This window comes from Manacus candei, unplaced genomic scaffold (genome assembly GCF_025592945.1).
Source record: "Manacus candei isolate 608988 ecotype Guabito, Panama unplaced genomic scaffold, ASM2559294v1 h1tg000050l, whole genome shotgun sequence".
NCBI classification, from domain to species: Eukaryota; Metazoa; Chordata; class Aves; order Passeriformes; family Pipridae; genus Manacus; species Manacus candei.
Genome location: NW_026138098.1, coordinates 19,916,394 through 19,939,302, shown reverse-complemented (window position 1 = coordinate 19,939,302; position 22,909 = coordinate 19,916,394). Strand labels below are relative to the sequence as shown.

The 22,909-nt window shown below is 44.2% G+C and overlaps 1 protein-coding gene across 5 annotated transcripts in view; it reads left to right on the top strand.

Moving 5' to 3' along the window:
- SEC31B (SEC31 homolog B, COPII coat complex component) overlaps positions 1-22,909 on the top strand; it is a 41,324-nt gene that overhangs the window by 13,840 nt on the left and 4,575 nt on the right. For 4 of the 5 annotated variants that reach the window (XM_051800076.1, XM_051800077.1, XM_051800078.1 and 1 more), the window contains exons 9-23: positions 4,768-4,929; positions 7,121-7,273; positions 7,977-8,207; positions 9,468-9,542; positions 10,073-10,156; positions 11,090-11,198; positions 11,600-11,778; positions 12,447-12,573; positions 13,692-13,837; positions 15,090-15,263; positions 15,879-16,067; positions 16,800-17,013; positions 17,408-17,731; positions 18,785-18,823; positions 21,659-21,714. In XM_051800076.1, coding sequence (XP_051656036.1) covers positions 4,768-4,929; positions 7,121-7,273; positions 7,977-8,207; positions 9,468-9,542; positions 10,073-10,156; positions 11,090-11,198; positions 11,600-11,778; positions 12,447-12,573; positions 13,692-13,837; positions 15,090-15,263; positions 15,879-16,067; positions 16,800-17,013; positions 17,408-17,731; positions 18,785-18,823; positions 21,659-21,714 — 2,262 coding nt within the window. The remainder of the gene's footprint in view (positions 1-4,767; positions 4,930-7,120; positions 7,274-7,976; positions 8,208-9,467; positions 9,543-10,072; positions 10,157-11,089; positions 11,199-11,599; positions 11,779-12,446; positions 12,574-13,691; positions 13,838-15,089; positions 15,264-15,878; positions 16,068-16,799; positions 17,014-17,407; positions 17,732-18,784; positions 18,824-21,658; positions 21,715-22,909) is intronic. The other variant, XM_051800079.1, reaches the window with a different exon arrangement.

The window sequence follows — 22,909 nt, the reverse complement described above, 5'->3', positions numbered from 1 at the left end:
AGTTGCTCATATAAAAGGAAAAACCACACAAGTTAACAATTATTAACAACTTGTTAATACAAGCAATTTTGGGAGTAGGGGAACACAAACACAATATTTGTGATAGGTTTTTACATATTGCAAAATTATTAAGATCATAACTTTTTTAAGGTAAAACACATACAACCAACCAATGTGGCAAAACAACAACAACAGCATAACTCTTCAGTCTTGTTGTTACTTCATGTTCTTATGTTTCATGCAGTTTGATTTCATCTGCTGGCAGGTTCCTGCAAAAAAAGAAAATCTGGTCCACTGCGGACCCATTATTAAAAAGAAGGAATTATCTATTTATCCAACTCCTTTTCTTATCTGGCATAATGTTACTAGGGCAGTAATAATAGAGAAGTTTGGAACATGTTTTCTCCAAAAAACAAATAAACTCAGAGCATGCTGGAGTTCTTTTTTACTTCTCAGCATCTTTATTTGCTCTGGGGTGGCCAAGGTGTCAGGGGCAAAACACACTGTTACTTTTTCTGTGGGAATCTGAAGTCTCAGACTTTCTAAGTGGGTGATAGTACTTGTCTGAGTCTGGTCCTCTGTGGTGACATCAGCAATCTGGGCAATCAGTTCAGCTTTGTTATGTACAGCAGCTGTTTGTGAGCCAGTGTCAGCATCGAGGTAACTCACTGGCAGCTGCCACTGCCCATTAGGTTTATGGACAGACCATACTGTCCATGGTGAGTGTATAGGGACAACTACTCCTTGATCCTGCAATTCTTTAGTTTCTGGGGTAATGTTTTCACGTGCCCCTAAAGGAAGTGGGTAGGGTTTTACATTTGCTATTTTAGAAGGAGGTAGACTTGGAGCAGTTTGCAACAGACGGACAGAGGGGGATGGGAGACCAAACACCCATTCTCTCCCTCTGGCGTCTGTCCAGGCCCTCCCCTTTAGCAGATCTAACCCCAGGATGTTAGCTGGTAATGGTCCCACAATCATGATAGTTTCTGGGGCTGTCTCATCTCCAGGTAACCAGCATTTCACTCGAGCAGTGTACTGGGGTCGGGATTTGCCAAAAGCATCAGTTACCCATAACTTTTTTTTGTCTGGTTTAATGCCACACTGAATAGCAGCTTCAGTTTGGAGTGCTGAGACCTGTGCACCCGTGTCTACCACGAATGTAACCAAAGATTTAAAAGGGCCAAGAGGAAAAGTGATTACCAAATCTCCCTGGTTGTTTTCTGTAAGCTTTCTCTCATAAACCCACTGGCTATTATTTGGCTTATTTATTTGAGGGCAGTAAGTCCAGTTCCTTGACTCAGAACTGGTCAAACTGGTTAGTCCGGTTTCTGGAGAGGCTGAGGGGATCACAGTGTTGGACTCTTTAGAGGGGCTGCCCTTAGGGGGTGCCTTGTGCTCTTTGATCTTATCCCACTGCTTTATCAAGTATTCTAAATTAGCAGTGGGTAATTTATCCATCACTTCTCGAGGAATTCCTTTTGCAACACCTTCTCTCCACAGACTGTATCTCTTTCTCCCGCTAGATGACACATTTTGTTGACAAATACCTGGCGAGGCAGGTTTTTGGACTTTCCCTGCCCTCCTGCAGTGTATTCTCTGGCCATTGGTACCAGAGAGCCCCAGCTGCTGACCAGTAGCTATTAATTCTTGGGCTATTTCCAACCAGGTTATTCCTGATGGAGCACCCCTTCCTCTAGGTCTGGGGGTTGCCTTTATGCGCTCCTGTAATTGTTTAGCATAAACTTTTAGTGCATCAGGCAGGCCTCGAATTAAAACTGGAAATCTCTGTGGATCTGCCTCGAGTTCCATTGGGGAATTTCGTTGTGGGTCTAATAATTTTGTATGCATTAACTGAAGACATGCGGGTTTTTGTACACTTTTTACAATGTGGCCAATTGTGGGTGTTTTAATCGTGTAAGGATCTCCCCTTTCTATAGGGTCTAACCCACCTGCCCAGTAGGCAGCTCTCTGGGTCAGGGACCACGGGGCTCGGTTATCATTTGTGGTCAGGAAGACCCCTGGGCCCCAAAATCCTCTGGCCTCATCTTCACTTAATAAAATTCGGTCTCCCCCAGTAAGGGACACCCTCCACACATATTCAGTCTCTGATTCACTGGCCTTACGGCTGTATTTCTCCTGAATTCTGGCCAGTGCTTCCCCCGTGTACGGGGTAGTTCGTGTGGTAGTTTGCCTATTTGCCCCCTGGCCAGTGGTTTCAGTTTTAATGAGGGGACGCATATGTATTACCCCGTCCTCCGGGTAACTTTGCTTCAACTCCTCTAATTCCCCAGAGGGGTACAGGGATTTGTTAACATCTACCGGTTTAGGGTATTTTGAATGAATGTCTCGCAATTCACAATTTTTCATTTCCAGTATCTTTTTAAGCCTTTCATTTTGTTCCTCCTCATCTTGCAGAGCTGACCGAAGCAATGAGTTAATCTCTCTCTCTTTCTCCAGTGCCTGACGCTCCGCAGCTAACTGCAGGCGTTCTTTTCCTAATTGCTCCTGTAATGCCTTCATTGACTCCTGAAGAGATCTTATCACCTCACCGGTAGATTTTTGAATAGCTTCTTTTTCTAGTTGGTCCTGCAAAGATCTCATTGACTCTTGGAAAGATTCTATCACTTCACTTACAGATTTTTGAATAGCTGATTTTTGCTTTTGCACTGCTCTAAGGAACAAGCCTAAGACAGCACCCACAAAAAACAGTTCTAAACCAAGGGTAACTATCAGGAGGGAATAATCCCCATATAACTCAACCTGGGGTGTCATCCCCTTTGCTTCAATCATTAACCCAGCTTAGGTTAATGTCTTTCTCCCCCTTAACCCTCTGAGGGCTGGTTTGACTCTCTCCTGGAAAACCTTTCAACAGGTCCAGGTACCAGAGAACCTTTCAACAGGTCCAGGCCACACCAGGAAACCTTTCAACAGGTCTAATGTGCCCGGGTCACACCGAGAGGAGAAAAATTCTCACTATAATTTTACAACGAAGGGATAGTCACCATTTGACTCACCCTCGGTATCAGTTTTAGAATACACCGATTACTCCACCACATCCAAAGTATCCTGCCGACTACGCCAAAAATGTTACGACCCGCCCCAGGAAAAGGGGGGGGAGGGGGTAACCCAGGTTTTATCAAAAATTCCTTTGGGGTGGATTAAAGGGAAACGACACTAAATAATCGGTGTATGAGAACATATATTGATAAGATTTATTTTAACAATTTTGAATCAACAGGTAAGTTAACATTTTTGGGTGCTGTCACAACCTTTCTGGGGAGGAGAAAAATGCACAGGGGAGAGAAAGGCAGGATAAGAGCAAGGGAGAGTAAGGGAAAGAAAAGCTGAGAGTGGACAGATGTCCATAGTCACCACCCACGGGGTCCAGCGATGATACTTGATAGTTGCAGCTTCCATGTCTGTCGGTTGAAGTGGTGGCCTTGATCTGCTGGGGGTGAAGGAGGGAAGCCCCCCCACTCCAAGAAGTTATGAATTATCATATCCGTGGTCAGTGTCACGGGCCATGCCTCCTGCCTCCAACCTCTCCCTGAGCCCTGCGCAAGAGCTGCTGTGTCTGCCCTGGTTCCCGCCCTTTTCCCCACTGGCGGGGGGATGGGCTTCTATGGGCCATCAGAGGTACAGTGCAACAGTCAAAAGCCTGCAAGCTCGGCTCTTCCCGCCTTTTTGGGCTTGACATCTGTGCTGGAGGAGGGAGGATGGGCCCAGTTGCCCATCAAAAAGTCAAAAGCCTGCAAAAGTCTCCTAGAATGCATAAATCATCAAACACTTCAGTCTCTGACAACTTGGTACCAATTGACAGAAAATTTCCAGGTGATACAAAAGTTGGGAAGGTTTGCAGTAGTACGGATAGTACAGTTATACAGAATGACTGATCTGGTAAGTTTGGGGGAGGGGTTGGTTTCTTTGGGTTTGGGAGATATTTGGGGTTGGATTTTAGGTTTTTTGAGGGGTTATTTGTTTTCCAATTTGGCAATCTAAATTTTAGTATAAGCAAGTTATATTAGTTTGCTTATACCTGGGAACAGAAAACACAGATCATATTCCCACAGAAAATGAAGCTGTGATTGTCTATACTTTGTTCCTATAAAGCTTAGAGGAAATCTCTTCATTTTACAAGCTGGAGGTTCAAAGTCAAGGTTGTGTTAGTCAGTTACCCAACATCAGACAGGAAGGAAGTCTGTGGCTGGGCCATGAATTGAACTTTGCATTTTTGAGTGCTGGACCATAAACTTGTTGGCTGCCATGACCTTCATAGTTCATGTGCAGCTGTGACAGTCCTCTCTTCTTGTTGTCTTTTTTTTTTTTTCTGTAGGCTCTGTACTTTCCTTGTCATATTTGTTATTCCAGACTATTCTTTCTGTTTATAAGCTTTTGCTCATGGCACCTTCTTGCGTCTTGACTTCTGTTTTTCTTGTGTTGTTTTCTGGTGTCTCTCCCTTGGTTAACAGCAGATGTGACAAAGCCGTAGTACTCTGATACAGTAGTACTTAAAAAGTAGGGCAAAAGTGACTTGCTGCTTTTGGATTTTGTTCTACAATCAGAATCCTATTTTATAGGAGCTTTTTGTGGCTTTCTGTTGTTTGGACTCAATGCGCTATAACTTGGTTGCAAATGTATCCTTCAAGAAGTAAAAATAAGATTTACAATGGTGATATGTAAATTAAGTGTGACACACTTGCTGTGGGCAAGTAATTTGGGGAAGGCAGGGGACTATTTGTGTTGTGCTTCTGTCTTTTTCTGTGATAGGTGGTTTATGAGTTGCCCATTCGGAGTCAGTGGTGCTTTGACGTCCAGTGGTGTCCTAGGAATCCTTCAGTCTTCTCTGCTGCCACTTTTGATGGGTGGATCAACATTTATTCTGTTATGGGTGGGAACTTGGAAGCTCAGCAGAAGACACAGGCTGACAAGGTAAAGTCCTGTGAACATGTTACACTTGACAGATTGGCAGTTTCTCACCTGACTGCTCAGAGTGGTACAAGTGCACGTGTGTAACAGCAGCATTTTTAAGCAACACAGTCTGTCCCATGCACCAGGACATATGGTGGTGTGGTGCGGGAATCAGAAGCTACTGCCTCTTGACAGAGTGTGTGAAGAGAACCAAGATTAAGTGGAGTTTTGGGGTCAGATATATTTTATGGTTATTATTACTAGACTAAAAACAAAGCAGCACACATGTTAGATTAACAAGCTTGTCTTGTCATTAGGTTAAAATTAAATACATTTATACTAGTTAGTAGGATATGTTATTCTTCATTAGTTTAGAAGATAATTTCATAAAGTAGCTTATAAGCCACTATTAGCAATTTTCCTCAAGTCTATTGACTGTAACTTGGTGTATGTTAATATTTTTGATACTGAAACCCATTACTTAGCCAATGAATAGATGAGCAAACTCTGAACAGATTAAATGTCACTACTGTCTAAAATTTTAGTTTTAATCTGGTGTCTAGTCTTTTAATTCCCTCCCTCTGTCCCAGCCAACAAATGCCTTACAATACAGGTTTTAAGAGAATACGTATGAGCCGGCTTAAATGTTATTTATATAGTCATTTACAGCTGACTGAGTTCAGTTTCATAGGATTTGCAAGAGGCAGAAAATACTTTATCAAGCAACAGCTGTGGGAGATTAAGGATTTATTTAACCCATGGAGAATTTTCTTTCTGTGCATTCTTCATGTTCATGTGCCACACTTCCACTGTTCAAAACTGGAGAACAGTAGTATAGAATAATTCCTAGATAAATAGAATAACAAGTAGGAACACAAGCAGAAGGAGAAAATGGCAGTTATGGTGGCAAGGCGTTTGTGACCAAGAGGTCATTGCTCTCTTATGAATTCAGTGATATTAGGACAGAAACTCTGTTACAGTCCTCGTGGTTGATGATACTGATACCCTGGTTGTGTATATTTGTTTTTTTAAGGTGTAGGGTGTTTGATCTCTTAGATATCAGCTGTTCCTCAAGAAATAGATCTCATTGCAGTCTACAGCTCTCTTGTGAGGGGAAGAGGAGGGACAGGCACTGATCTCTTCTCTGTGATGACCAGTGACAGGACCTGTGGGAGTGGCCTGAAGTTGTGTCAGGGGAGATTTAGGTTGGATATTAAAAAAAGGTTCTTCACCTAGGTGGTGGTTGGGTGCTGGAACAGGCTTCTCAAAGAAGTGGTCATAGCAACAAACCTGACAAAGTTCGAGAAGCATTTGGATGATACTCTCAGACACATGGTGTGACTCTTGGGGATGATCCTGTGCAGGGCCAGGAGTTGGACTCAGTGATCCTTGTGGGTCCCTTCCAACTCAGCATGTTCTGTGATTCTGTGAAATATTCTTTCTTTGGAATTGGTTTCCCCTCAAAAAGACAAAACATTGCCGGTGATTTTTTTGTTCAGCAACCTTACCTTGATCAGCCTTTCAGGTTTGCTGGTTAGCTGAATTTTGGGGCTGTTCCCTATGGTCCAGTCAAACTTGAACAGCGTTATCTCTAGCAACCGATAAATCTATGCAAACAATGTTAAAAATGAAAAATGCTTGTCAACAGCATTGTATGGATGCTTACTGACTCCCTCAATGTCAGAAATCTGGATCGGGGGCCACTTTTGACACACTCTCTTGTCTAGACAAGAAAGTTTATTTCATCAGTCTCATCTAAGCTATAAAACCTTGAGACATTCCTTAAAACTAACCCGTTCGAAAGACTCCAGCAACAGAAAGGGAGTCAGAATTCCTTTGTGAGCAAAACAAGAAATAAGTTGGATAACTTTTGACCATATGTTGTCACTGTCTTGCATAAAACAAGTAATTTTGTAACTCCTATGTTTGAGCTGGGTGCTGGGCCAAACAGTGTTTGTTAGGAAATTTGCCTCTTGCTAAGGAAAAACTGCTTGAAAATCTCTCAAGGTGAAACTTTCTTGAGAAATAATTTCTGGAACTGTTTGGAAGTACAATTTCTCTTGCATAGGGGCTTGGTGGTATTCCAGGAAGAGATGCTGTACTAGCCTTGTTCTTCATCAGTGAGGAAAGTAACTAATTCTTAAGCAATAGTTTTTTGTCCATACAGAGAGGAATTGAATTATATCTTGTTCCTATCACCATCTGATTCTAGATCTCTTCCTCCTTCAACAACCTGGATCCCTTTGGCACAGGACAGAGCCTTCCTCCTCTGCAAGTGCCAGAGCAAGTAACTCAGACCACCTTGATTCCACCATTAAAAAAGCCACCCAAGTGGATTCGCAGACCTGTGGGGGTTTCATTTGCAGTAAGTGACTGAAGCATCTTTAGCTGAAAATTTAATAAATGTGTTGTCTTGTGGCACAATCCTTTCCTTTCACTGGAGAAACCTTTATCTTTCTGTTGCTGGTTGTTCGAATGCCTGTTTAAGGTGCAATGTGGTGTCCCATGAAGATCTTCTACTCAACATTAAGATATATTTCCAACAAGAAAGAGTCCTGTAGCAGAGAGTGGGAGATTATAAGTAGGAGTTAACAAATCTAAGCAAGAGTCATAAAAGCTGTCCTTGTAGGCTGACATGCATTCTCATTCTCCTCTGTCTTTTTCCTATCCATATATTTAACTTTCTTTTATCTTTGCTCCTAATTTGGAGGGCTGAATTGTTCTTTTAGCCTGTGGCTTGACTTGTTCTCTGTCTGTCTAGTGCCTGCTCTTCACCTGATAGTTTCGATCATTGCAGTCTGCCTCTCCATGTCACAAAAGAACAAACAGTTCCAAATGGTACTTTTTCCTCTGTGCCTCTCTGACACTTGCAATTGGCTAGGCCTGATAGGATATGCACAAGTGATGTGAACTCCCTCAATGTCCCTGCCATCCGTACACATTTAAAGTCTTGGGTTCCTTGTGTTCACAGCTGAGCTTGAGTCTGCCTTGCTAAATGAAGAGCTAAATGAGTTGCTTTTACCTCTGTTTATAAAAATGCTTATTGTGTCTCCCCTTGTCTTTCTTAGTTTGGAGGAAAACTGATTACCTTTGGTCTTACCAAAGCTCCTGGACAGCAAATGCAGCAGACTTACCCACATCAGGTATTCATCAGTCAAGTCACTACTGAAACTGAATTCCTACTCCGATCCAAAGAACTGCAGATGGCCTTGCAGTCAGGGAACCTCCTCGATTACTGCCAGGGCAAGATCCAGACAGCCAAGCTGCCATTTGATGAGAACCTTTGGAACTTCTTGAAGGTAGGATGGCTGTGGTGAAATACAGAGGTCAGTTCTTTTATGGTCACGGGGAGAAGGTGCTAATTATGGTCTGCTCTAGCCCTGTATATTTCTCTAAAATAGAATTGAATGAGTAGGGTAGTTAATTTTCTTAAGATAAGTTTTTGCAGCTAAGATCTTGGAGGTTGTCATGTTTTTCAGTTGATATAGTCTTTTCAGTGGACTCGTTTGGGCTTCCTCAAACAGGATTTTCTCATCTCAACACACTTCCAAGCTGTATCTGCCTGCTACCTGAGGAGTTCTGTCATTGTTACCTCTCAAGGCAGAGTCCAAATGTCCGGTGAGATTCTTCAGAATAAGGGAGAGAGCTGCAGTGGCATGAGGACTGGCTAGCCCTACATAGGACAATGGTTTCATTGACAATTTGGTAATATGAAAGAGTTCAGTAATAAGGAGTGACCACTCTTCTGAAAAGACAGTGCTTAGTCTTGGCAGTGGTTTATGGACACTCATAGGCAGATTGTGTGGAGGGCAAAATATTGGTATCTTTTCCATAGTATTATATTTGCACGAGGAGTCTTGAATAGGATAGCCAGGTGTAGTCTAGGTGGTCACAGTGGTCTCCATTGCTGCAGTTATCTTCAGTTGCATTGGATGAGATACATCGACCTGTCACATTAGTCAGTTTTTATAATCCAGCTGGCCCGTGGTCCTGAGCGACCGCTCCAACACAAATAAGATCTGTTATGATTGATTGTCTTAAACTACAAACCAGGCTTCTGTACAGAAGTGTCCTGCAGGACCATTTCTGCCTCTGCAGGAACAGTTGCTGAAATGGACTGTTTAAAAGTATCTTATCTATCTACAGTTTGATCAGTTCTGTAGTAGGAACAGCATGGGACTTAACTGAGACAGACAGATTCTCCTTGCAGAATGTTAATCATGCCTTGAAATGTACAAATAGCACCTGTCAACTAGACTGTGTGCAGCCTGTGGGAATCCTTAGGACTGTCTGAAATCCCCACCCAGAGAGCTTCTGTAACAATTAGTTAACTAATTCTTGTGAAGCCAGCTAGGAGTTCAGGCAACCACCTCGTCTCAGTTTCATCCAGTTTCAGATCAGTCCATTCTCTCTATGTAGAGATTACCTTGGCAATTCCTAGACCATCCAGGGAATTAATGACCAAGTACACTAGATATGCATGCAATCATAATCCTGATATACAGTTGTACCTCAGTTGTAACATATTTTTTGTCTTTTTAATATCCTTTGGGACTCAGGTGAATTTGGAGCAGGATTCCAGGACTAAACTCCTAAAGCTGCTGGGCTACAGTAAAGAGGATCTGCAAAAAAAGGTAAAGGGTCTCTCCAATAGAGAAAAACCTTTACAGGACTAAAGCTACTGCAGAAAAATTGTAGGGTCCCTACTGGAACCGAGCAAGTGATCTTATAGCACACAAAAGACCAAATTGTGTGAAATTTCAACTGGGAGTCACCTGAAGTATATCCCATTAAAAAGGAAATGCGAACACAATGTAGCTGTACTGAATCAAACCAAAGGGATCTTGAACCCAGTTATCCTACTTTCAGTTGCTGGTGCTCTTGGAAGTGTGTAACACCAGTGCAGTTGCGAGAACTTCTTTTAGCGTTCTGCTCTCTGCATCTCAGAGGATTCCTCAGCACTGAAGGATAATGCACTGAAAAGGATAAATAGCCTCTGATGGGCAGCCAGACAGGAACAGGGTGAGGTAGAAGTTTTCAAACAGGTGGAAGAGCTGGGGGAATTGCGTCTGGGGCTTGCCAGTCCCTTGGTACCTTTGCTGCGCACACGCACATGTTTACTTTGATAGGGGCTTCACTGTGTGCATGTCTGTTACTTTTTTAGATTGCCTCATGTTTGAGTAATGGGATCCCAGATAAACAGCCCCTTCCTGAGGCAGATGATAGAAACGCTGCACAACCAGATCAGGTATGTCCTGTACATCTTGCCAGCCTGGGAGAGCAGAGGAGGGCAGAATGAACAGGAAGGTTTAATTCCAACCACAAGTTGTTGGGCTCAATGCTGGCATTGCAAAGGGCAGTTCACAGGCCTGTCAGACCCTCACAGGGTCAGACTAAGTGATCATAACTGTCCCTTCTGCCTTCAAAACAAATGGGTGAATGATGAAGAAGGACTCCTGGCTGTTAACACTGCAAGAAGGCCTGCTCCACCAGTGCTGATTTCTTCAGTGATAGAATTAGCCTCACCCCAGCTTAACTTCATGCTACAGTTCTGGATTTCCTCTATGAAGCTTCTGCTGTGGTATTTCTTTTGCATTTCTTTCCTTTTCATCTCTCTCCTTTAAAATATCTTTTCACATAATTTTGGTATGTCCATCTTCTGATGCCTTCCAAGGCCTGGTTCACTGTAAATTTTTCTCCTCTAAAAACTTTTGTATGTTCAAATTAGTAATCTTCTTCACAAACCTTAAACACTGGCTCAGATATTCTAGGGGTACAAATTGTGTCCTGCATTTCAGTCGAGCACGAGGCATGGCTGTGATCCAACCTGTTAGTTACAGACTTCTCTTGTTGGTCTTGTCCCTGTTCCATCCAAAATTGTTCAGCTTACTCAAGGGCTGACAGCTGAGTTGATGAATGCTAGCCAGCAACACTGTTGCATGTCTTGTACTGCCAATCTCCTAAACTTTGTCAATAGCAGCACTGCTCTTGTTGCTGCCCTGGTGACAGGTTGATAGAGCGGTGACAGGAGGCATGATGGGTTTCCAAGTTGAAGTCAGATTTATATAAGCATGTGCAACCAAATGGAGAGCAGCCCCATCCCATTCCATAATCCACTAAACTGTTTTGGGTAGGATCTGTGTGTTCAGTGAATTAATTAACCTCTTCACTCTTTGCACAGCTATTGATGAATTCCAGCAATGATGTAGCTGCTGTTTCCTCCTCTTCAGCCTTTTTTGATAACCTTATCCCACAGAATATGAGCACATTGGAGATTCCTGTCACAGAAGGTATGTTACATGAAGTGTGTTTCTGCCCTCTTAGGAAGAGGGGAGAGGAGGGAAAACCAAAAAAGTAGAGAGAACAGAAAGAACCTAGTCCACTCCAACAAATGGATACTTTTAAAATACGTGACCACTCCAAGTGTCATGCAGCATATCTCAGCATCAAGCAGAGAAATACTTTTCCCAAATAAGAGACCCATTAAAAATTTAGGAGAATATTCCAGATGATGGAAGACTTAGAGTCAAGTCATTGTTGTTTTTTTCTAAGTGTGAAACCTGATCTGGGTTTCTAAATTTTCTTTTAGCTGGGCTTGTGTATGCTTTTTACTGCCTTCTCTTTAAAACAAGCATTAGCAATGCATCTGGGTGATGCCCCTTTGGGTTGACTGTGCTTCTCATCTCTGTAGATACAGATGGACTCATCAGCCAAGCCCTTTTGTTGGGGAACTTTGAGGGTGCAGTGGAGCTGTGCATGCGAGCAGAGCGCTTTGCTGATGCCATCATCTTAGCTATAGCTGGTGGGGAGAACCTCCTGAAGGAGACCCAGAGGCGCTACTTTGCTAAGCAGAAAACAAATCTCTCCCTGGTAAGTGACAGTTTTATGTGCACACTGAGTAGGGGAAGGGGTGCACTGTCTTGGCAAATGTTTGTCTGAATATATGTGGAAATGCTTTGGCAGGAAGTAGAATGTCAACAGAATCTGTGTATCTCCTCTTGATATGGCATTTATTTTAATATCTTGGTAGTTTTAGGACAATTTTATGTTGTCCACATAGAATGTCTGAGTTCTCTGTTCCTTTTTGTTTTTTCCTAATAGTTTCTGTCTCAGCTCCTCATGCTTGTAACTTGTGGAGCATACTGCCCCTTTACAGCTCAACTAGGGAGTTCCTAACTTATTAATTTACAAAAAGGAAAGTGTAACAGGGGTTGGGATATCGTAACACTGTGTTCCCAGTCATTGATACCAGCTGCTCTGAAATAAGATAGGTGTTAGATCTTTAGTCCTGTCTAGTGTGGCTCTTTCCATATTCTCTTAAGTGGTTTGTTGGGCTTTTTTGCTTTCCTGAGAGGCATCAGATTCCAGTTGCTGCTAACATAGGGATGCTGAGATTGGTGGACCTTAATGTACAGTGAGGTAGTTGCTGCATAACGGGAAGCGTGCTTGAAAGTGAGCTGTCGCTGTGGGTGCCCTTGCTTAGGCTGTCAGCTTATCTTTGGCTTCAGTGATTGACAGGCCTTCTGCTTCCCTTGCAGCTGCTTTCCTCCATTGTGCAGCAGAACTGGCAAGATATTGTTTGCACATGTGATCTACAGAGCTGGAAGGAGGCACTGGCCATCTTGTTAACATACTCAAAGCATGAGGACTATACCCAGCTCTGTGGTATGCAGTGTACTATGTTTGATACAATTTCCCTTGCCAGGGCACCTCCGGACTGCTTACAGAAAGAAGTGAATAGAGTTGAGGAAGGAAAGTTCAACTCATTTACAGATACCTGGAACTTATTTAATAACTGTGGACTGTTGAGTTAGAAGAATGATAGATGCACACTGCAGCTGAGAATCATGGTGTAAAGTTATATATGCGGATACTTCCTGTCACCTCTAGGAGTAGCATGGAAAAAAACAGGACAGGCACTAGGCTGAGACACGAAGAGGGTGATAATTATTCTTTTATTCTGTGGAGAAAGGTATTTCCTTGACAGTAGAAGGTCAGGTGACTTCATTCCCTCAAAAACAGGTTTACTCTTCGAGCACCCTACTATTGCCTAGAAATTCCCACACCTCTTTTGAAAAAACAAACAAAACAAAAAAAGAGTGTTGGATTTTTTCACTGGCTTCATCATCTGGGCTGACATAAAAATTGGCAGATATAGAAGAAGTACTTTTTTTTTTTTCAACCAAATTGGCTTTGGGATTCTTTCATGATGCCCATTTTTCTGTGTTATTCAAGAATTATGCAATGGAGCTGTTGAAGGGTCTGGAGCACAAGTCTTATGAGGAGCAGCTGAGGGAGCTAGGGTTGTTTAGCCTGGAGAAAAGGAGGCTCAGGGGATACTTACTGCACTCTACAACTACCTGAAAGGAGGCTGTACTTCTCTCAAGTAGCAAGTGATAGGACAAGAATAAACCAGTCTCAAGTTGCACCAGGGGAGGTTTAAATTGGGTATTAGGAAAACCTTCTACACTCAAAGAGTTGTCAAGCATTGGAACAGGCTGCCCAGGGAAGCAGTAGAGCCACCATCCCTGAAGTTATTTAAAAAACATGTAGATGTGGCTTAGGGACATGGTTTAGTGGGACTTGGCAGTGTAAGGTTTACAGTTAGACTTGATCTTAAAGGTCTTTTCCAATTTAAATGATTCTAATTAGGTGCAGATCCAAAGCTGTCAACAGCTTTTCATGCCAAGCCAAAGTAAGAATGCTGAGAGATGAGCATTGGGTTTAATGAGCTCTTCAAAAAAGGAGTGTGTTAAATGTTGGCTGCATTTCTTCCTTTCTAGACATGCTGGGTGCCCGCCTAGAGTTGGAGGGAGATGGAACCTTGTCCAATGATGCCTGCCTCTGCTATATCTCGTCAGGCAATGTGGAGAGGTTGGTGGAATGCTGGGTAAAAAACCATGAGACTTCGTCACCACTTGCCCTCCAGGTACAGGTGCTATAATGTTGGTTTGACTCCTCTTTAGACCATTCTGGTAGCCCTGAACAGTTTGCATTATCCCATCAAATAGGGTATCTGGCTTCCAGCAGACAGTGAAGACCTGTTTGTGCTCACAAAAGTATCCCCTTGTAGCCTGGATTACAGGCTTAAGTCAAAAGGAGGCTTGCACTCTGAAACATTCAGGGTTTGTGTGTTTAGAGAGTACTGACCACACTGCACATAAATCCAGCCAAAGACAGGAGTCATGGCCTACCCACCTCTCTTACATACTGATGTCATCTCTGAGCTTCCTTTTAGTCAGGGAAGTTTGAGGTCTCCCTGTCTTCTTACCGGTAGTATCCTGGGAGTACATTTGCTGCTGTGCTTATCATGTATAACTTAATGCACCAGTTATCTGGCTGTACCTTCAGAACAGCCTCTGGCAAAATAAAATGAAGTCTAGACTGTTATTCCCACTGCAAGTAGAATGATCATGTATGGGAACTCACATTTTGCAGATGAATCAGGGCTTTTAAGTCAATGTTATTACCTACCTGTTACACTTAAACCAGTCCTGGCTGAGTCACTAACTCCTGTTGTGTCTGTCACTCACCAGAATGAGCTAGACAAGTCTTCTACTCAGATATCTGCAGATTATGCCCTCTGCTACAGAGTACCCTGGTTTTGCAATCCCACTAGTGAGTAACAGCAAAAAAAGGCATCTTCAGCACTCCTGGTTATGTTTGAAGCTGGCCTTCTCTCACTTACCAGTGGGAATGTTTCATTCTACAGCTATAGACATTACTTTGATTTCTAGGAGTTGAAGGAGTTTGGAATAACTAAAAACCTTCTGGTCCATTTGTCTGCAGTAGTAGTTTTTTCTAGTGAATTTCTCCTGGTGTGGTTTTAATCCTTCCTCTTCCAAGCTGATAGCTTATAACTCCTAGAGTGTGTAGTAACTTCCTAGTAAAAAGATTGTAGTTGATTGGAATGTCCTTGTGGCTTCTGATTTTCTTTTTTTCCCTTACTATAAAATTAGCAGTGTCAGAGTTTGCTTCCTCGTTCCTGTGTTTCTCCAAGTGTACCTGGAGAAATGGTCATCAGTGACAGTATTTGGTAGGGTGGAGTAACTTCTGTCCACGTTGGACCCGATGTCAGCTGAAAGTTGGGAGAGCCATCTGGTATTGTCTCAGCATGAGATGGATCAGTAAAGCTAGTCACGTTCTGAGTGGTCTCTTTCTTCCCTCCCCATCTTATTCAGGATCTCATAGAGAAGGTGATGGTGCTGAGCAGGTCCATTGAGATGCTCCGAGGCACAGCAGGACCAGCACCAGGCCCTGTCTTGGCAGAACGAATCACCCAATATGCCAATCTCCTGGCATCACAAGGATGCTTGGCAGCTGCAATGAATTACCTACCCAGCACTTCTAAAGAGGTGAGTGACAAGCAGGTTGTTGTAGAAAAGAGTACTATATGGGGAAAAATGGTACTTTGTATGAGAGAGAGCTTGGGTTTTGGCATATATCAGGACTTAAGGTTTCACCTTCATTATGGTAATTTGAGAATAGAGGTATGTGAGAGGGTTCCAGAATATGGCTTTTGTCTTCATTTGCTTTGTCTTTGTAGTGCCTTTTATTCAGGGAAAAGGAAAGGAGCTATGGAACTGTAGAATGGTTGATGGAGAACAACACTGGGAAGCAGCTGTCTGGAGAAGCTGCCTTTGTTCCTGAAACTAGATGGTAGAGGAAGGAGTGGTCACCTTGCAGTTTGAAACAAATCTCTCTGGTGCCCAAATGTGGGGAGAGATTGGGGAGGGAATACTCTATAAAGACTGGGCAGTGAGACTTCATGTGCCTGGGAATATGGCAGGTGATGTCCCAGATTGTCATTTACTATTTGTTGTGGGTTTTTTCCTGGTGGCTGTTGGGGAAATGGTTAGCTTTGCAGGTTGATTCACAGTGCTTTAGGTCAGAGTCTGCTTTAAATGCCTCCCCAGCATATTCCATCTGGGGCTCTCAAAGCGCTTCTTCTAAAACACAGTTTGTTTCAGCTCCTGATTGAACAGCTCCGAGACCGGCTTTTTCATGCTCAAGGGGAGAATGTGGGCGATCAGCAGCCACCCCCTTTCCCCTACACTCGTGTCAATGTAGGGGTCATTAAACACTCATCTCCAGCAGCCAAGGGTGGTTCTGCCCTTGAAGGAGTAGCCCACAAAACAGGTCCCAGACATCCAGAGAAGGTAGGCCTTAAGCTCAGGTGTTTATGGCCTGGGGAGGGGGAGGAAGGCTACTGGGTTGTGGAAGGCATATGAAGTAATATGAGATGACACAGACTGCAGACACTGAGGAACTCATCAGTGAAGTCCTTCACTGGAACAAACACAACCTCTGTGATAATCCAAAAGTAAGCTGTTTGTCATCTTTTCAGAAAGCCCTGTCCTACATGCAGTCCCTGGAGAAGGCTGTTACAAGTGTAGTGATCCACTGAGATCTCAAATCTGAGGGTAGAGGGCCTGTGGTTCACTCTCCTATGTCCATCTTACCCTCATATCTTAGTAAAATTAGTGTAGTAGGGCTTCATCTCAGTTCCTGCACAGGAAGACTGTTCAGGAAGTTTTGCTTCTGGCCTCTTTTACTTCATTATTGTTCCTTCGTTATTTCCTCTAGTTGTGTTTCCAGGAGGTCACTCTATGGGAACTGGCTCCTGAGGACTAATCCTTTTGAGAGCCAGAGAATACTCTGAAGAGTGGGATGCTCATCTTTTTGAGCAAAGTTATGTGGTGGGAAAGGCCTTTGATCCTGTTCATCCAGGGCACTGGTGGGAAAGGCCTTTGATCCTGTTCATCCAGGGCACTGGCAGCAGCAGCACCTTCTCTTGCCTAAGAAGTGACAGGGATAAAAGTGCATCTCCTTGTGTGTGTGTGCACATGGCTCTGTTGGCCATTTGCAAGTTCCTTGTTTTTCAATTGCAGCCCAACTATCAGTCATCATTTGCCCCTTCAGCACCATCTCAGCCTTCAGTGCCTTCCCTCTTCACGCCTCAGCCGGTGCCAGCCATGTCTGTGACACCTCACCACATTGCCACTCCCCAGGCCACCACGGGTCCACAAACAAGTGTTTATTCCAGAGGGCACCCATACCCACAATACAACTTGGGCTTGAATCCAGCAACTGTCTCAGGGCCAGGTAAGCATTGTCTGATAGTTGTGTCCATTTCCCAAGTTTTCTGAGACTAAAGTCTTCAACATGGATGGCTGCTCTACTTTCTTCCTCAGAGACCTGTTGTACTGGCAAAGAGAAAGTCAGCTGTCTGAGAGGCTTTTCAGTGCTTCTGACACATCTAGTTCTAGTAATTGTTGCTACACATCCACTGATACTAAGCATATGTAGGGGTGGAGAAGCCACAGTTAACTTAGTGGCAGTTTGACTGTTTTAGCTAGGGTTGTGGCAAGATATGCCTGGCATGGATATTCTAGGGTATGGCTTGAAGAAGGGAAGACTTACTAGTATGAAAGAGAGCATCAAGAGTAGTTTGCACATGAAACAAGTGATGCTGATACACTCTCTTTCTTGTCTCTAGCTGTGTCACAGTCTCAGCCATTTGGACCAGTGGGAGTCAGACCTGCTGGTCCTGCTCCCTTCCCCAGCCAGCCTCCTCTGCCAGGACAGTCCATGCCCATGACATCTCCTGGTGTTCCACCACCCAGGCCTGCCCTCTTCACTCCAGCCTCAGTCCCATCATCTCAGCTTCCTGCAGCTTGTCCTCTCCCTGTGGCAAGTCAATCTCCTCTAGATTTCTCTTCAGCACCTTTCAACAGCCCCCTGAACATGGGTTACCCTCAGGGTGGTCCTGGAGCTCCATCTACTAAACCCCTGCCGGCAGCCATTCCTCCTCCTCCCACAGGTAAGTATGGCTTGTGTGACTGGTGTGTCCAGGACAAGCCCAGATGGGGTTTACAGTACAGAATGGACATGGATCTTCTGAGATCTGGTCTGTCACTGTAAAGGCTGGATACGGTGCTGAGGCAAACCTTACAGGCACATGGTCTTGAGTCTTGCAGTGGTGGTGAAACACAACAATAATGTCAGTCTCATTCAGCCTGTTAAGCTGTTGTGTCTCCCAGGTTGTGTTTGCAAGATGTCTCTTCAGATCCTCAGTGCACCCTGAGTAGTCATCCACTCCAGAGGCATTTGCTCTGACAGAAAGGGTGATGGTTCCCATGGAATGCCTCTGGAAGGCTTGGCTGATCTCACCCTTTCTTATGCAACTTACACAAGAAGTGCATTTGAAATGCTGGGAGAGCAGCTTGTCTGTCCATGAGATATGCCTTGCTTAGCTTCAGGATTAAATTCCTCTGTCTGCTGTGCTCTAGTTCTTCCATTCTTTTCCTGTTGTCATAAAGTGCTTGTCTGGGAATCACTTCTGGATTCCTCTGTGCAGTGCTTTAGACCGCTCTGCACCTATAGTTTTAATCCAGCCCAGCATGCAAGTGCTGTGAAGTCTTTGCTAGCATTATGAAGAAAAGATATGTTGTTGGACCTAGCTCCCAGTGGATGGGCCTTGCTTCTTTCTATTTCCCACAGTATCACCACATCTGGTGTTTGTTAATTCTTTGCTCTCTCAGGGAGTGGGTTTAGCCAGGCTGTGGAGATCCCTAACAACAACACTGACAATCCACAAATTTTTGAGCAGACGTTTCTCCAAGCCACACATATTCTGACAGTGAAGGAACTGAGGCTGAGGTTTGCCTCCACCTGGAATCCTTTGCTGAACTGTGTTTAAGCAAGGATAGCAAATCCCACTGTGTGAAGCCTATGGGGACTACATTTTTAAGACAGAGCTACAGCTGGACAAATTCCTTCCTGAAAAGCTGTTTAGGACAGTAGTCCAGAGACATTACTCACTGAGTAAAAGCTGTTGGTGATGATGACTTTTCCACCCTGCCTTGATTTTCAGGTTTCTTCCCTTGGCTAGATCCCCACATGGATCATGCAGGTAGTACCCAGAGAAGCCTCCAGACCTGTGGGGGAGGCAATGTTGCTGCTTCCAGTGAAATGTGGGGGGTGTGTGCACTTTTTGATGTGTGTGCATGCGTGCATGCTCGTTGCTATTGTTTCCTTGCATGCCTGGGGACCTCTACAGCTGGGGGTAGGGAACATACCTATTCTGAGGACTAGTAAGTGACAGCTGAGGATGTTGGAAGTGAAATGAAAGCTCAGTGCTCTTAATCATGAGTTTGGGTAGAGAAAACAGGATCTTCATCTTCTTCCTTCTTTACTTTCCTCCAGTCCTGGAGGAATTAGACCATTCTCAGTCTCTGTCTTTTCAGGTAGTTCCTAGGCCAGCAGGATGGGGAAGCAACCAGTTTTCCTTTCTTGGTTCTCTAGGCAAAGAACAGGCCAGTGGTTGTAACTCATCTCTCATTTTCTCCCTATTACGCTCTCAGCCTTGTGCATGGCTTTACTTGCACTTGTGCTTTCCCCATGTGGTTTGGAGGAGGTGAGTGCTAGCAGGAGCAGTGGTGGAATAGAGCTTCTCAAGCAGAATTTGGGGGCTCTGTTCCGAGGGGAACTGGAAAGCTTTTGGCTTTAGTTAAAGGAGGAGGTTTGTCTTTGAATCTTAGTTCATCTGTTGGGGAGAATTGGGACTGTAGTGGTTTTCTGACTGATACTTTGTCCTTATTTCTCTCCTTGGTATTCACTGATATTGAGAGTAGTTATCTTCTAGTCTACATTGTCAGTGGGGTAAGGCTCAACGTCTTAGTGGCCTGTCACTGCACAGTGACTGCTGCTCATTGCAGAGACCATCTGCCAGGCACAAAACTCTCAGCTTTACTTACGAAATCCAAGTACTTGATAGGCACTAACACCACCAACCAAATCTCTCTGTGTGGAGTGAAACTCTGGAAAGGGAGTTGTCTGTTCAGCAGAGAAACAAAATATCCCAATTTTTCCTTGTCAAAGGAAAGATGATTCCATGGCAAAGATTTCAAGCACTTCCTCAAGCTGAAGTTACACTTTGGGAATTCACTGCTGTGAAATTCCCTTCTCCTTGGCAGTACTTGCTCCCAGTTTTAATGGCAATGTAGGGCGTGCCCAGTTTAGCAGTGCAAATTGGCTTCCTTGACAGTGCTTTCTTGCTTCCTGTTATTGTTCTGGTTTTGACTGGTACTTTTCTTAATCTGAAAAGGGACTGTAAAATCACTCAATCTGACTGGCCAGAATTTCTCACTTCAGAAATTTCTGTGAATATTATCACTAGTGCAGTGAAGAAAGATCTCCACTTAGAGAAATCCCATGCTCCTGGGGAGTGTCAGGGACAGGGTGAAGGACAGCAACATGTTGGCTCATCTCCTTTCTGGCCAGGATAATCCCCGACTCCAGCCTGTAATGGTCTTGTTTTTTCTAGGACAGACATTGCTGGAAATTGCTGCCATGGGGCATGTCTTTCAGGGATGGTGAGAAATCCTATTTCACAAGTAGCATAGGCAAGATAGCATTTCACTGCAGCAAAATGTCCTGTTGTCTCATGGCTGATGATTAAGTGCCTGGCTTACAAACTATAATTTGAATAGCTGTTTCCTGTGAGGATACAGAGTGCCACTGGGTTGGAATAGTGCCAAGGACTGCTAGGCCACAGGCTCAGTGGGGGCCAGCAGAGTTCTAGGGCACAGAATCCCCAAAATAAAAAGAAGTGCCAACTTAATTAAACTACTGATCCAAACTCATCAGAGACCAAGTCTTGAAATCATGGGAAAAGGGAGGGCAAAAAGAGGCTGCCAGAATTTTAATAATAAAGGTAATTAAAGTAATGAAGCACCTTTTGCATCTTTCCCCTGTGATTTTTAAAGCTCAGTTCAGGATCAGTGGCTCATTAAGTGTGGCACTGAGCTCCAACAATTCTGATATTGTCCCTTAGAATTATTCTATTTTCTCACAAATTATTCCTATCTCATGGGCTTGAGGTTAATAATACTGGGGTTTTGTCTAAAGATGCAGATACCTTTACAGGACAGCAACAGACAAGGTAGTTGCAATTTGACCTTTGCAGAATGAAGTGTGGAAGTCTTATCATGTCATGTTGTCTGATGGATTTTTAATTACCTGAAGTGAGGTTATAGGCAAGGTACCACAGAAGAATCTGCTGAGACACCCCTCTGCTCCCAAGGCATTTACTGGTTAAGTCTATTCCCTTCTAGTTGGGGAGTCAGCAAATTTTGCTAAGCTTTGGTTCTGATCAGGATTTTGGAAGGGCAAAATTTCAACTCACCTCAAATCTTTCCCCCTTTATCAGAGCAGCCTGCCTTGCTGTGGGCTGCCACTGTGAGGCATTCCTGTGAGTCCTGGTGAGAAGCCCTGTCACCTGTAGCATGACTCTCGCTGTGGTACCACACTGCCTGATTCTCTGGGGAACCTCAGGAACCCCCTGAACACACATGCAGGTCCTGACCAAGCTTCAGGCCTGACTGAGGCTGACTTCTGCAGCTTGTGCAGAATCTGGAAGGCTTCATGTAGTTGCAAAAAAGTTTCCTGTGTGCGACTGGGTGTGTGCCAGTTCAGTCTGATCAGACATCACCTCATGAAGGCTGTGCATGTTCTCAGATGCTAAGAATGCAGTTAAGAAAGAGAAAGGGAAGCAAGAACAGTTCATGGGCCTGTGAGCTGAGTCTGAAATTCCTTGACTGAAACAGTCTAAAGGTGTAATAATGGAGGAATTGGAACCAAGGACCCTTTTCCTGAAGGAAGTTCTAAACCATGCAAGCAACCATGAATTGTGCTGTGGCCACCTTCTTAAAGTCTGACCTTTGTGTCTTGTTCTCTGTTCTGGCAGCTCAGGAATCTTGGAGTGATCCCTCTACTGGAAGAGGAGGCCTTCAAAAGAAAAAGGTAAGCTTTCATCTACAATGTGTGTCGGTTCTCTTTTAGCCAGGGAGCTCCATGTAGCAAATACATTCCTATAAATGCTCCTTGACAAACTCAGCAGGTCTCTATATGTGTTGGTCTGCCTACTTCTGCACTTCATGCATAGCTAGGACTGGAATCTTGAGTCATCTTGACTCTTTGCCATCCAAAGTCACATGCTGTTCTCCAGGGTGGCTGTTTTGTAACATGGTTATCAGCTCTGATGTTGCATCTTCTGTCAGTACTTCCCGTGCTGTCTACAGTTGTTTGTTATTAGAAATACAGATTTAATCTTAGGCCCTTGCCTACTCAACTGTTTTGATAGCGGCTGAGGTCATGCTCCCTTCACACCTGACAGCTGGGGGCAGCATTTCCCCTCAGCACAGTGAGACCCACAGTAATTTTCCTCAGATGCTGTTACCATCTGATAAGGCACTTCTGCTGAATGAAGCTGAGACAGCTGTAGCTGAGAGCTGCCTGCTGTATTGGTCCCGCGGCTCTCTGCCTTGTCATGATTGCCCTGGAGGACCTGTGAGCTGAGCTCTTTTGCAACAAATGCTCTCAGTACCCCATTTCTATCACTGCTGCCTGTTGGCAGGTGTGGCGAGAAGCTTCTTTGGCACTGTTCCCAGCCCCCACTCCTCTTCTTTAGCTTGGAACAGACTTCTCGCCCTTTTTTCTGGCAGCATAGCTGGGAACCTGCTTCAGGCTGTGCTCACTACAACAGGATTAGCCTCTTGTTAAAGCCATCTCCTTTTGATCTAGCCCTGTTGGAGTGAATCTGTCATGACTCTCAGGCTTAGCAGGGGCAGGATGAAGTGTTTGCAAGAGGAATCTCCCCCCATGCCGTGGGATTTTCCCCAACACTTGCTCAGTTGGACACTTTACTGCTGCTAATCTCTACATTCAGGACTCGTGCCGTTGCAGAGCCAAGGCAGCTTTCTGAGGACCAGTGCTTTCAGGGGTAACGGATCTGTTTGATTGAACAATTCCAGAGGAGTTTTCTTGTTGTCGCTTTGACTGTTCATCTCAGATGCAAGAGGAAGGGCCCCATTCTCTAAGTCAGGGGGCTGAAAGAACAGGGATGTGTTACACATCATCTTAAGAACTGGACACTGTTCAAGTTAGAAAGGAAGTTGAATTTGACTGTGGAGAGTGTAACCAACCTTTCTTCATTGGA